This window comes from Melospiza georgiana, chromosome 3 (genome assembly GCF_028018845.1).
Source record: "Melospiza georgiana isolate bMelGeo1 chromosome 3, bMelGeo1.pri, whole genome shotgun sequence".
Lineage (NCBI taxonomy): Eukaryota > Metazoa > Chordata > Aves > Passeriformes > Passerellidae > Melospiza > Melospiza georgiana.
Window position 1 is genome coordinate 100938957 of NC_080432.1, and position 13599 is coordinate 100952555.

At 37.3% G+C, this 13599-nt stretch overlaps 1 protein-coding gene across 1 annotated transcript in view; it reads left to right on the forward strand.

The window, feature by feature from the left end:
- The first annotated feature begins 301 nt into the window (after positions 1-301).
- The window catches only part of FAM83B (family with sequence similarity 83 member B), a 44399-nt gene continuing 31101 nt past the window's right edge, over positions 302-13599 (forward strand). The window contains exon 1 of the mRNA XM_058021292.1: positions 302-745. Within this exon, the coding sequence (XP_057877275.1) occupies positions 302-745 (444 nt within the window). The remainder of the gene's footprint in view (positions 746-13599) is intronic.

The window sequence follows — 13599 nt, forward strand, 5'->3', positions numbered from 1 at the left end:
TCTTTATCTATCTCTCTAGCATAGTATTATCTGTCTATTTAATATTTATCTATCTCTTTAATATTTAATTTTTGGCAATAGCAGTCCATGAGTCTTTTCAAAATATTTTTAACATCTTGGAAAATGCTGGAAAAACTTGGAGCAACTTTACCAGAAGAGTATTTTAGTTTATAACTGTGTGTGTGTGTCATAGTTATCTAGAAATATTTTCATTGTTTTCTTACTTATTTTCTCTTTGCAGATACATTTCATCTGCTCATGAATGGACTCTTAAAAGACTTTATACAAAATACATGTGAAAATGGAAACTTCATCTTTGCTGTCCTCTTTACATGATGAATGCAGATCAGACAACTTTATTGAACCTCATTACAAGGAATGGTACCGAATAGCTATTGATGCTCTGATTGAAGGAGGTTTAGAAGCCTACAAAGAATTTCTTTCCAAAGAGAGATGCTCAGAGTTCTTAGCAGATGAGGAAATTGATTATATTTTGAACAATGTTCACAAACTTCCCCAAAACACAGTTTATTCCTCTAACCATGCCATTGATGACACCTCTTCCTCGGGAACCTACTGGCCCATTGAATCCGATGTGGAAGCTCCAAATCTTGACTTAGGTTGGCCCTATCTGATGCCTGGAATTTCTGGTGGCACAAATATTGATCTGCTTTTTCATCCACCACGAGCACAGCCTTACACCATAAAGGAAACTGTTCGGAAGATGATACGAGATGCAAGAAAGGTAAACATGAAAAATAATATTGAGAAAAAAATGACAATAATAATAATAATAATAATCTAGTTGGTATTTTATTACAAGGTTGTTTTTTTTTCAAATTTTTTTCCTGGCAGGAAAAAATTATCTGGTTGCTCACAATTCAGTAGGAAAGGTTTTCCCAGACTGAGATTAGTCCTTTGGTGTCACATGCACCAGTGTTATTCACCTGAATTCAGAGGGATCAAGGGTTAATTGGAGGGATTAATAAATAGTACCATTATAATTAATAATTACTAGTTCACTGTAATGCTGACCAGTGCATGAGAAGTTTTCATGAGAAGATAATCAGCACGCCTAAACTTTGACTTCAGTTGAATATACATTGATACAATTCTGTATAACTCCAGGATTTATACTGATGTTTCTGTCTCGCATCAGAGGGAACATGCCTCATTTGGCATGGCAGACAGTTATAAGAAAACAACACCTCAGTGTTCATCCAACTCACGTACCTTGGGAGTCTGGTTTTCTGATTTTGGCATGTCCTTGCAGAAATCAAACTCAGAGTGAAAAAAACAAACTAGACTAAGCAACAAGGAAATAGACCTTACTTGTGTATCTTGCCTTCATTCTGATTAATGGCTAGAAAATTTGGACATTTTTCCAAATGTACCTGTCTCCACTTAGGAGCCCTTATATCTTGAGCTTCCTACAGCACACCTGGCTTACACCTTAGTGACAGAATGTTGTATGCACAAACCACTTTTGCTATCCGTGTGTCAGCTTAAAACTTTTAAGTCTTAAATTTTTCAAACAATGTCAGTTAAAAAAAAATCAGAAAAAGTATTAGCCTGCAGATCTGTTTGACACAGGTTCATAATACCTCTTTAAAAGGTATGACAACGTTTCAGAAGTATTTCTGGCAAGTATGTCACACTCAAATTTTCCCCGTGAAATACAGTTGTATCTTGCATGACTCTACGAGCTTTAAAATGGTAGAATGGGCTCTATCTCACAAACATCTGTAAACACTTCAGTGGCTGAAATATGTGTGTAAATGTGTGCTATAGAAACGGACTGAACAGAGCAGGGCAGGGAAGGACTGTGTCTTTTTACAATGTCTCTGCTATATTTAGATAAAGCATATAATTTGTTGCCGTAATAGAGTTTTGACTAGGTCTTTTATTCTACAGTTTATAATTTAGAATGACTATACTCAAGGAAGAGTTCATTATTTCTCTCCCTCTTTATCCCTTTCTGAGTGAGATTGGATGTTTTCTGTTCTGGCATGTAGTGAGACCTGACTGTAAACTGCCCAAAATACTCTTTTCTCCTGACCTACCAATGTATCCACTGTAAGGGAAACAACTAAAACACTGTTAACTCTGTTGAGAAGACTAGTTCAGTTTTGCTTCAAGGTCTTGAAATGCCATGAAGTTAGACCATTCCCCCTTAGTTGCTCCTTTAATGCCACTGTAGAAAAAATTTAGGTGTGCTTCTTGCTTTGCTTTGGAAGGAGATTGAATGCATAGTACGTTGCTCCTTGGCGTGCTTATGTTGCTTCCACTTTCTAAAGAGGATGTTTTATGTGTGTCACTGTCAAATCTGACAGCTGAAAGGTTTGTTTAGTTGATCAGCACAACCTCAACATCAACAACCACAACACTTTTGATACAGTGATATACATTGGTTGCTTCAGGGACCAGCAATTAAATCTAAGAGACATAGTGTTGTTCAGCCTCTTTTGTCTGCACATGAATAGAAAAGTTTAAAATATTTTTAAGTAAGGTAAAGTATTTGAATCATGCTTACAGTAGGTAATCCCTTTGTAAACAGCCTAGTGCACTTCTCCTAAGCCACTTAAAAAATGTAGTTATATTAAACGTTAAAATATTCTTTGTTATGTAGTAGTGGAGATGTGTAGTCTTGAGACTATTCAAAAGCAATAGGATAATGCTGCGCATGAAAAAGAGAAACCTGTAAAGAATAAATCAGAAAATCATATTCAGCCAACGCAGCTCTAAGCAAAATCTATGGGAATTTCAGCAGACTTCTGTGTGAAAACAAACAGGCCATTGGAGGTGGGCATGTTCATACCACTTAAATTCGAGCACCAAGCCTGAGTGTCTGACTTCAGGCATTGATTTCCCTGGGCTACCCTGACAGCTCAGTGTAGTAGCAAACCAGCTCCTACAAGGGCAAGGAAGAGAATATTTCTGCACTGATTCACTCCATGAAGGAACCCATTTGATGTGTATTTATATGTATAAACTATCCCAAAAATTCATGAAGGAGACTGAGCCACTTGAAACCTAGATGCTTTTGAATATTGGGATATATATAAGGATAAGATGACACTATTAGTGGACTTATTCTTGACCTCTTTCATGCTTGATGCATCACAGTGTCCCTCCTTAAAATGATTATTATGTATGTTAATTCTGACCTTAAGAAGATGTTGTAAACAACATTAAGCAACTTGCTTGCTGACTGATTTTTTCCTGACTAAAGAAAATAATTTGTAAGCCCATGCTACACTAGAATAAAACCAGTGACTATAGAGAAATGTGGTAATAAAGTCTTGTCACATACTTTTGAATACTCAAGCAGCATAAAAATTATAGACATCACCTTCATTGTAAAATACAGATGATATAATAGTGGAATTCTTACAGAAAAGGATCAATACTGTTAAATCCTAGAAAAATGAGCTAACCGTTTGAATAGATGAATCCATGCCTGTGATATATGTTTCTGAAGGTTTGTTAGAGCAGGGAAACTGTATTGTACACAGCATGGCATTACATTGTCCCCCATATACTATAGCACTTCTGTGGGATAGATGTGATGTTAGCAGAGTGCCTTAGGTAAAACCAAGATGTCAACAAGATGGGCTTACAGCTGGTGTAACCAGACCTCATCTCTAAATGATACAGCCTGCCAGCCACCCTCCTCTGTCAACATAACCTGTGTTCACACAAGGAAGCTGTGTGGCGTGACTGTGTCAGCTGGGGAGACACGAGCCTTTTTCACATGTTGATATAACCATGTGAGGAAAAGGCACTGCAAGGTCTGTCTGACCTTAATGATGGAGACTTTTGTAAACAAGCTGGTAGCCTTATTTCTCTTTCGTTTTGGAGGCTTCTGCCTTTAATCATTGGCAGGTTTCCGGCTTCTCTGAGGCTTGAGGTGCTCCTGCAGCCTGAGTCATCACCGCTGGGCTGTCTGAACAGCAACTGATAATGTTTAGCAGTTTTTACTGAGAAGATTATTCATCTGGGAAATGATATCAAGATTATTAATCTCATCTGTGTCAGGTTATAGTGGGTTGATGCTGGTTAACATGAAACTTCCTTCTTTTAGTACACTGTAACACTGAGACTTCAATAATGAAGTGTCTGTTCTCTCCCTCTGTGACTTCTCCTAAGTTTGAGTTGCCTCAAAACCACCAGTTATGAGATTGTGCACGTGTGCAAGAAATCTCTTGTACTGTTTTCTCAGGTGTGATTGACAGGGTGAGGCCACAGGGAAAGGACAGGACAAGGCACCAAAGGGACCTTCTGGAAGTGTGTTTTTCTCTTTTACAGCAACTAAATTTCTCTGTAGACCATGGAGATGTTCCTACACAGTTTTAGAGAGAAGGCGCAGTTCAGACTCATATCCAAATAAGGATCTGCTCTTCCTGGAGAGAATTAAAACCTATTTTTTAAAGAACCATGTTGCTAAGACAACCCAAGGGTTACTGGTTTGTATCACACGCCAGAAAACACTTAAAGACTTTCTGACGTACTTTTGGGATTTATGGTGGAATGTATGAGATAGCACATTATTCAAAAAATATGCAGTACTTTTCACTGATTTTATTTTATTCAGATATACTAGCAGTCATAAGCCTGGGTTCATGAAGTCAGTGATATTTGTAAGAATTTTTTAAAAATATAATTGCTTAGAAGTGTAAATAAAAATTAGAATGGTTAGCATATTCTAATTTTAGAAGATAAAAAAAGCAGTTGTTTTTGCTGAAATACTCATGATTGGGGCTTTTAATGAGACAAGTTGCAAAACTTGGACCTTTGTGAAAGAATTACATTGTACACTGTGAATCAGTGTAACTTGTTATTAATCTTGCTGGACACACTGTAGGTAAGCACTTGGTCAAAAAGGTGTTCCTTTGTATTCTTGTGAGAGAGAGTTATGTACAAAATGTAATGCCTGCATTGTTTTCTATAGCAGTGGACGTCGTCAAATAAAAAACAATTGATTCATTTTACAACTATATAAAAAGGAAAATATTTTCTTTTAGTTTTGTGGGGTGTTTTTATTTTGTTGTGTATTGTTTCAAGCAAGAGTGAAAAGTTTGTGTTACAGAAAAAAATTATTCACTATTAATTGGTTATTACTTGGTATTGATTATTATTAATTATTGTTCATTCTTCACTATTATGTACTGTTAATATCATTTGGTCATGTGTATAGTACAGTAATAATAGTCTAGTACTGGCTGCAGTCTAGTATGAAAGAAAATCAAATTCTTACATGCAAATATGAAGAGTAATGTTTCTGTACAGGAGAAAACTTGTAGAATATGGATGTGTTGAGCAATCTTTCATTTCTCTTTCACCAGTACTCTTTGCCAACTGTTTTAAATATAATTTGGACACAGACTGGAACAATGATAATGAATAGTGCTTGTAGCAGTGCTCGTCTTAGCTCACTAATTGCATCAGTTCAAACAGATGAGAGAGGGGTTGCACCTTTTGGATGTAAAAACCAGAGCAATCTGCTGAATTCAGGGAGAAAGAATAGGTAAATACAGTAGTTGCCCCACTCGGGCATTTTCTCTATTATCTTTAAAGTGTTAGATAATCAGTGGATATCATTTTTTAAGATGAGAGTAACGCATAGAAATACTCAGTTTCTGGCTGAAAACATATAAGGCTGCATTTTCCCTTCCAAGATATTTTGCCCCATAAGGATTTCAGCAGGTGCCTTTTGGTTCAGCTGCTCTGCTGAAGGGTGAATTCATCATTAACTTCCTCTCAAAGTCTGTTAAAAGACTTCCCGATGGTTGAAAACCAGCATGGCAGTCATGTGTATGGTTTCCAGGTGAAACATAGTTTATCGTTTGTGATAGATTTATTTCAGGAAGTGAGATCGTGTCCCATTTTTTCTGATTTTACAGAGTGCATGCCATGTGTTGGAAGAGGACTCTTCTTGCTCTCGTTGCTACTGTGTGACCCAGTATCATTTTTTTGTCATCAGAAAGTAGTGCTGTTCACAACAAATAATTATTTCAGGCATTTTCTCCGCTTGGATTTGCCATAGCAGTCTTCACACTGTTTTACCTGTCTGTCCCCTTCTCTCCCTGCTGTCCTGCTCCCCCCACGAAAGGGAGTCCCAGAGCAGTCACAGCAGTGCCCTCAGTGCAGGCAGAGAGGACTGCCATCAATGGGACACATCTGCAAGCAGTTTTATAGTCTGGAAAACCTGGGACTTTTGTGAAATCCAATTCTTACATGCTCTAAGCATGAAACACACAATTTTTCCTGGTAGTGCTCCTGTTACGTGGGGAGGATACAAAAGTGAAGGGCAAGCAGAGTGCAGAGCCCGGGGAGTGGGAATCTTTGAGAACATAATTTTTAATTAGTTGTGGTAGTTTTGTATTCACAGGTTTCTGTTTTTGCAAGACTTTTGACATCTTCAATACTCATATTAAAAGATGTAATTAAATAATTTATAGGTATTGCCATTTTTATGTCAGAACTGTGCTAATGTGTTATCAAAATACCACACCTCCGTCATGAATTCAAAAATAGAATAAGGAAGATTAAAGACCAGATATTGCAGGCAGCTGTATTTCTTTATTAATGTCTGTCTCATTCACATACATTTGAGAAGTAAGCATACACATATGCTTTGTAGCAATTCCTTTCATGAAAACATTTTCTCTCATTGATATAAATCTCTGTCAGTCAAAACAAAAGTGCCATTAAGAAGTCATTTACGCTTTTTGCACATTCAGTAGATTAAAGTGTTCTTTATCATATTCAACCATAACTTTGTACTACATTATGCTGAAGCAGTTACAGATCAAAATATGCTATAAATACATAACTGTTGATTTAAAATAATTTTGCCCAGGCAGAATGCTTCTTTCAGTGCTCAGACTAGTGTACTGGGGTTTTGTCCCTCTCCTTTTCTTGCTTGTCCAAAAAATACTGGTAATGTTGATGTGCTACTTTTGTTCATCTGAATTCCTCTCCCGGAGAGATCTCAATTTTTCTGGGTTTTTTTTTTCCCCAACCAGGAAGCAATCTTGCCTGAAGAACTATAGCTCTAATCACATTCCTAAATCCATAAGCCTTTTTTCATCTTTTGCAGTTTTGCAAGAGCTTTTGAACTCATGATACCTTTTCAGCACAGCCAATGATCCTCTGAGGGGGACACATTTAGGGTCATTTTGAACACTGAATTTATTATATATCAGAATTTGGAAACTAAAATATTTTATTATCTGTGGTAGAATTTTAAATGAGCATAGCTTTGTGTGCAGATACGTGCAGTACTGAAGCAGTATTTGTGTAACACAGTGTGATTGAATGTATGTAGAAAGCTGAAAAGTGCTGACAAAACAACAAAATTTCCCATTCTTCTGTTTGGAAGGAGTAGGATTGCATGCCAGTGAGTTACATGTATTGTTTCCTTACATATCAGATCTGAGTAGAAGTATCTACTTCACCTTGTGACTATTTCAGAGCAACTTCTTTAATGCTGCCTTATTTTCCTTGAGGAGTATTGCAAGTATTCCAGCCCAGATGACAGAGGAGTCAAAGTACACTCTATTATTTACCTCTCTAAAAGTAGTGCAGACCTTGCCCTAGATAGCTGTGTAGTCATGCCTTCCATTTTAGCCTGTTGATAAAGTACCTATATCCATCTTCTATATCTGTAACCATTTTCTAATAAGGATACAATAAAATTGCAAGAGAAGCTAAAGTCCACATTTTGAGAAGTGCTGTCAACATGCCTGAGGCCTCAGATGGCTTTTGCTCTGTAAAACCCTACTGTAATTTACCTTTGGGAGGAAGGAAAGCATTGGCATCACAGCCATAACAGGGTGTAACTGGGGCTGAGCCTGCCACTTTACTGTAGGATCTGCAGACATCCATAAAATGACTCACCTCAACAGAGCTGTTCAAAATAAATACTTGCAATATCTGGCCATTGCTTGCTTGATCAACAGTTAATAATTTTTCAGTATACAATCCACTGATCAGTAAGCCAGCTGAATTTATAGTAGTGTTATTTGCATGATAAATACAGAATTATAAGCAATTAAATGATCTGTCTCTGCTTTCCTTGCCCTTGTTTACCATCTTTTCCCATATCTTAGGTGTTTGTTTTCTGAAGCACTGAACATTGCTGTGTTTCACTGTGTGTCTGTATATTGTACACATTTCTGCTGTTGTAGTCACCCTGATTAGTGCCAGCCAGTACAGACATACCACTACTACAATATAAACAGTAGATTTGGAATTTGTATGCTCCTTTATCCTGAGCCAGCAAAGAGCATAACCAAAGTGTGTGTGGTTCTGTAAATGAGACTACTGAGACACAATGAGCATTAAATGAATATAAATCACTTTTTTTTTTTTTAAAGATACAGTTATAAACCAAAAGTGTGAGAATATTATACATTAGCAAACAGTACTCAAAGCCAGTAGGGGCCTTTTTTAAATTTTCTGACCTCTTTGGTTTTAGTTTCTGATAAAAATTACAGTTGTGCATTTGTAATTACGCAGACTGATTTCTGATGAACATCAGCACTTCCCTGATAAAAGCTGCAAACTGCAGCTGTGTAATGCTTACTTTTCAAAAATATTTGTAAAAGCATGAAGCATTTTCCTATCTTCAGATAAGAAGGGTGTGACGTATGGAGGGTGTTCTTGTACCTTATCTAGGAGCAGGTTATCTTAACCAGTTCTGTCTCTTGGTCTGGAGTGCTTGTGCTGCCTGCCCAGGAGATCTGTGGTGTGAGGGAACAGAACAGATTCCTCAAAACCAGGGGTCCATGGTGACCCCTGCTTTCCCCAGCAAGGAGTGTGGGCATGTAGCTGCCTTCAGAAAGCATCTTGGTATGTCTTTTATCCAGGGATTTTTGCTAGCTGCAGCACCAGATCTCAGGCCTTTTCCCTTTTGCCAGTGATCCTGCTGTCAGAGACGAGGCTGAGTGATAGGATAATATGAGAAGTGATGTGCTGTATCTCTTAGAGATGAAAAGAAAACTTCGAGATCTGCATCATTCACTGGCAATCAGGCTTGAACAGTAGCACAGGATTGTGTGTTCAGGTAGCCAAACAGGTGTGCCTTCAGTTCAAACAGCAGATACAACATCTCAGCCTATTTTCCTGCTGTTTCCTGGAGCTGCAGTCACTCTTTCCTAGGAAGGCTGCACTTCAGCTCAATAAATTGCCTTTATGGTTTAATCACTAGGTGAAGCACTAAAACATCACCTTTGAATTCAGGTGAATATGAGTGGCATCAGTCCACAGAAGGCATTTTAGTTGGTGTTTTTCTTTAGGCTTTTGATGCTTGATAAGGAAGAAATAATATGGAGGATGAGATGAAATAACCAACATAGAAGAAAATTATGATTCCCAGTGGGACCTTTCTCAAGAAATGCCCCTAAAGGACTGAGCTCTCCTTAAGCTGTGCAGAACTCCCTGTTAGTGAGCTGTGCCCTCTGATTAGAGACCTCAGAGACAGCAAACAGAAGTTGCAGTGTCAGGCCAGCAACACTGATTTGTTTCAAATGCCAGAGAGATGCTGCTTGTCAAAGCAACTAGGTCTCCATCCAGCATGACAGAGCACAGTAATATCTGAAGCTGTCTGCTGTTCTGATAATTTCCTGTCACTGACTAATGGTGGATTAGCACAGGCATGCAATAATTGTCTGAAAAGTCACTCTTAAGGGCGTGTTTTTTTTTTTTTTTTTAAATAACAGACAGGCCTATGTGGCTGCAGAGAATGTGTTTGATAGAGATCAGTAGCCTTTGTTTGCTGAGGATGGGCCTAAAAATACAGCCATTTACAAGTGTAACTTTTACAGCAGTAGGTACTCTAACAAGTCTACAGAAAGTTGTTTTAAAACATAACAAAAACTATGTTATTTTGCTCAAAGGATATACTTTTGAAATGAGAAGACTAAGCATAGATATGAAACCAGGAACTATGACTGGTTCTTCTATTGGTTTATTTATTTGCTATCACCCTATTTCATGTTTTAGCATAACATGAGCACCAGTAATATCACTGTATTTTATAATGGATTTTATGATGCACAAAAGTATTGCAGTAATATCATCATCTATTCTGCTAATGAATTCTAGATTAATGAATATTTGTAAGCCACTTGTGCCAGAAATCTCGTTAGTCAGAGGATTTGATTTCCTATGCATAAGTTTTATGATGAAAGTTCAGTCCAGATCTGAAATGCCATATGATATTGCAATCACACATTGCAGGATTTCTGTCCCAAGTAAAGGCCCTGTTTTTCATCTTGAAGTTAGAAGAGTTAAACAGTGTCTTTGCAATGAGTTCTTGAGATCTCAGGGAGCTCTTTCTGTGTGCGTGCCAGAGCCTTTCAAAGCCAGAGCTCCAGGTGCTTTTTGGAGAAAGGAGAGCAAAGGAAGGAAAAGATGTGCTGTTCTTGGGTGTTGGGTGAGAGGCATGTCAGAGGAGCAGAGATCTGCCAGTCCTTCCAGTTGATTCTTTTTAGAAATCAGTGCAGCAACTAAACACGGTTTTGCCTTTCTGAGGGACCATAACACTCTGGAGCCTGCAGCCAGGGTGAAAATGCTGGCAGCTTGAGGTTACTGGAGTCTTGGAGCATCACGTGGAAGGGGACAGCTTAAGACACACACAGATGGGCCAATGTTTGAATCAGCTGGGCTCCACTCTGTGGTGGTGAGCATTGATCAGAAGTAATTCCTGAGAATCTGTATCAAAGGGGTGGGAGCAAGGCACAAAAGTTGTGCATACTGAAGTAAATGTATGAAGTATATGTATATATACTGATTATACTTACATACCTGACAGGAAACCATCCTACATACATTTTTGGTCATAGTTTCTCTTTCCTTTTCCTCCCTCTCTGCCCCCCTCTCCAGCTCTGTCCCTTGGACAGCCTTTCACTGTGCACCTCTGACAGAGGTGAACATTTGCTGCCTGCTCGAGACACTTGTGGCATCTTTCTGGAAAGCAATTCCAGGTGGGACATCTGGAAATAATATCTCCCTCTTAGGTCAGTAAAGAAATGTGGCTGCCCTGGAGGGTGCCAGTCACCATACCTGGAGACAGTTTGGTGTTTCTGTCAGCTCCCCATCCTGCGTCACTACCAGTAAGAACTTGTGAAGCACCAACATGGTGTTAGAAACACAGCAATGCTTCTGAATTGCTTGTCTCATCAATTTTATTGCCAGGTTTCTGATTTTTATTTTAAATTGCATCTCTGATACTAAGTAATAGGAAGGTATATTTTTTGAACAGGACTACCTTACTGATGTTTTCGGCAAAAATTACAAAGTTTAGAGGTTGAACAATTTTGTATCAGAAATTACATTAGGCTACTTAATTATAACCATGACTTGTATACACAATTGATTTTCATCTTCTTTTATCAAACAGTACATCTAATAAAATTTGACAAGAATTTTTGGGGGGAATATTTAGTAAAGGGCAGACCGACAAGAAATAATATCTGCTCAATGAAGACACTTTTTTTTTTTTTCTTCAAGCAAAATTAGATCTGTAATTCTGGGAGGATTTAAATACTGTAATTTGTGAACATGAGAGGTGCTATTAATTTGACATGCATATGTTTGCAGGATTGATGCCTAGGGATATGGCCATATATCATTAAGGATCTGATTTTGAAGGTTAAATTAATTTCTTTCTCTTAAATCATGCCACAGTACATTTGTAGTCCAAAATGAGCTACATCTTCAGGTGATTGCTTCCACTGTGAGCACCTGAAAAAGAATATGTGTCCAAGCAGACTGCTCTAATTGTTTTATTCTAAATAAAAACTGTGTCGAATAACTGAATATCTGAAAGCCAAGCAAAGCTATGAAGCCAGTGGAATGTTTTCCTTTCCTCAGATGCTATTCCATTCCTTTACTGATCACTGCATTCAGGCCCAGCTCCCACAGATGTGGGGTGGGTACACATATTAATGTTATGGAAGATAGGGTGGTCCCTTCAGAAGAAATACAAAAGTGAGACTTAGTTTATCATGTTGACCTTAACAGTTTATACGGGGGATACAGGCTTTATTCTCCTATGTTACACATATTTACTGAGCTTATGTACTTTGCAAGGAAAATTCCATGGAAAAATTTCTCAACTTGTACTCTTAAGGCTTTAAAAATGATTGCAAAATGTATTGCAAAAAGCACACGTGCACTTTTCCATGTATGCTGGCCTGCAAGTAAAAAAAACAAAAGCAAAATGAGTTAAGAAGTAAACATGTGGAATTTAGTTATTATGATAGAACTGTCCAAAATAATTTATGGATTTTGTTTTTTAAATGCTCCATATTCTTAAATTAAAACAAAACAGTTACCTCGAGAAATGGACAGTTATGACATGTTGATACAGAATGGTATGTACATAGGTAAGTATACCTGTTTTGAATTTTCTTAGTGGTGTTTAAAAATTTTAGGGATCAGAATTTCATAGTCTGCTAAATTCTGTGCAGAGACCTTGCTCATACTGTCTGAGAGGTTATTGGCTAAATTTAATTATACAAAGTAGTATTTTGAGTAAAGGACTACTAAAGTAAAAGAAGAAAACAGTTTAATGTGTTACTGTCTAGTTCATAACTCAGCCATCTATTTTTAAGGTACTAGACTGCACATAACAAAACCAGAAATAATTTGAAAAGGGAAAATATCTAATTTCTGAAATATTTAATAACAGTGTTTTAATGCAGGAATGGAAGTTACAAAGTACTCTACCTGAAAGTCTCATTAGAAGATAATCCTTATCACACTTTTTCCATAGAATGTAATTTGGTTGAAAATACCACAAAAAGCTAGGTGTTTAAAGATTTGGGGGGATTTCCAGCTGAGCACATTTGTTGAAACATTCTAGGAACACATTTATAGTTACCTGTTGTGGAAATACGATACTGAATGAGAAATTGTGATTGTGGAAATATGATACTGAATGAAAAGCTGTGGCATTTTAATGCCAAGTACAGAAATCTTTCTGACTTGTTTCAAACAAGTAACACTGGCATTTTAGGCTGCCTTTCATATCACACTGATGTTCACACAGACTTTCTAGTTTTAAAACTCAAATGGAATTTAGAGCTGCTTTTTGTCATACAGTGTGTGTGGGGATTCATAATATATATAGTGCATGCAAAAAGAAACAGACATAGGTTTCAGCATAATTTTTCCTTACTTACTAAATCTGGGCAGTCTCTTTGATCAGTCTTGGCCGAATCTGTGTAAAGAATTTAAAATTTTCCCTAAAGAAAAGAAATCTCCGATATGGTACAAAAAAGCTTCTTGACAATGCCTATTGGAGGCATTGCTGTCCTAACAGTGGAGAGCTTTCTGAAAATTATGCTAAATATACTTCAGTTGGAGATTATGAAAGAAATCACTTTGGCTAGAATTTAAGCTACTTCTCTAACAAGGAGAAATTTGGAAATATAGAAAGCATTGTAATATAAACGTTAAAAATAATCCAGTACTTTCTTTTTTTTTTCTAATTTAGTAACTTCCACTGACTGTCCTAAATTACAGTAAAAATACACTGGTTTGTATTTTTCTTTTTCAACAGCCATGAATAAAACAAATCCAGTGTAA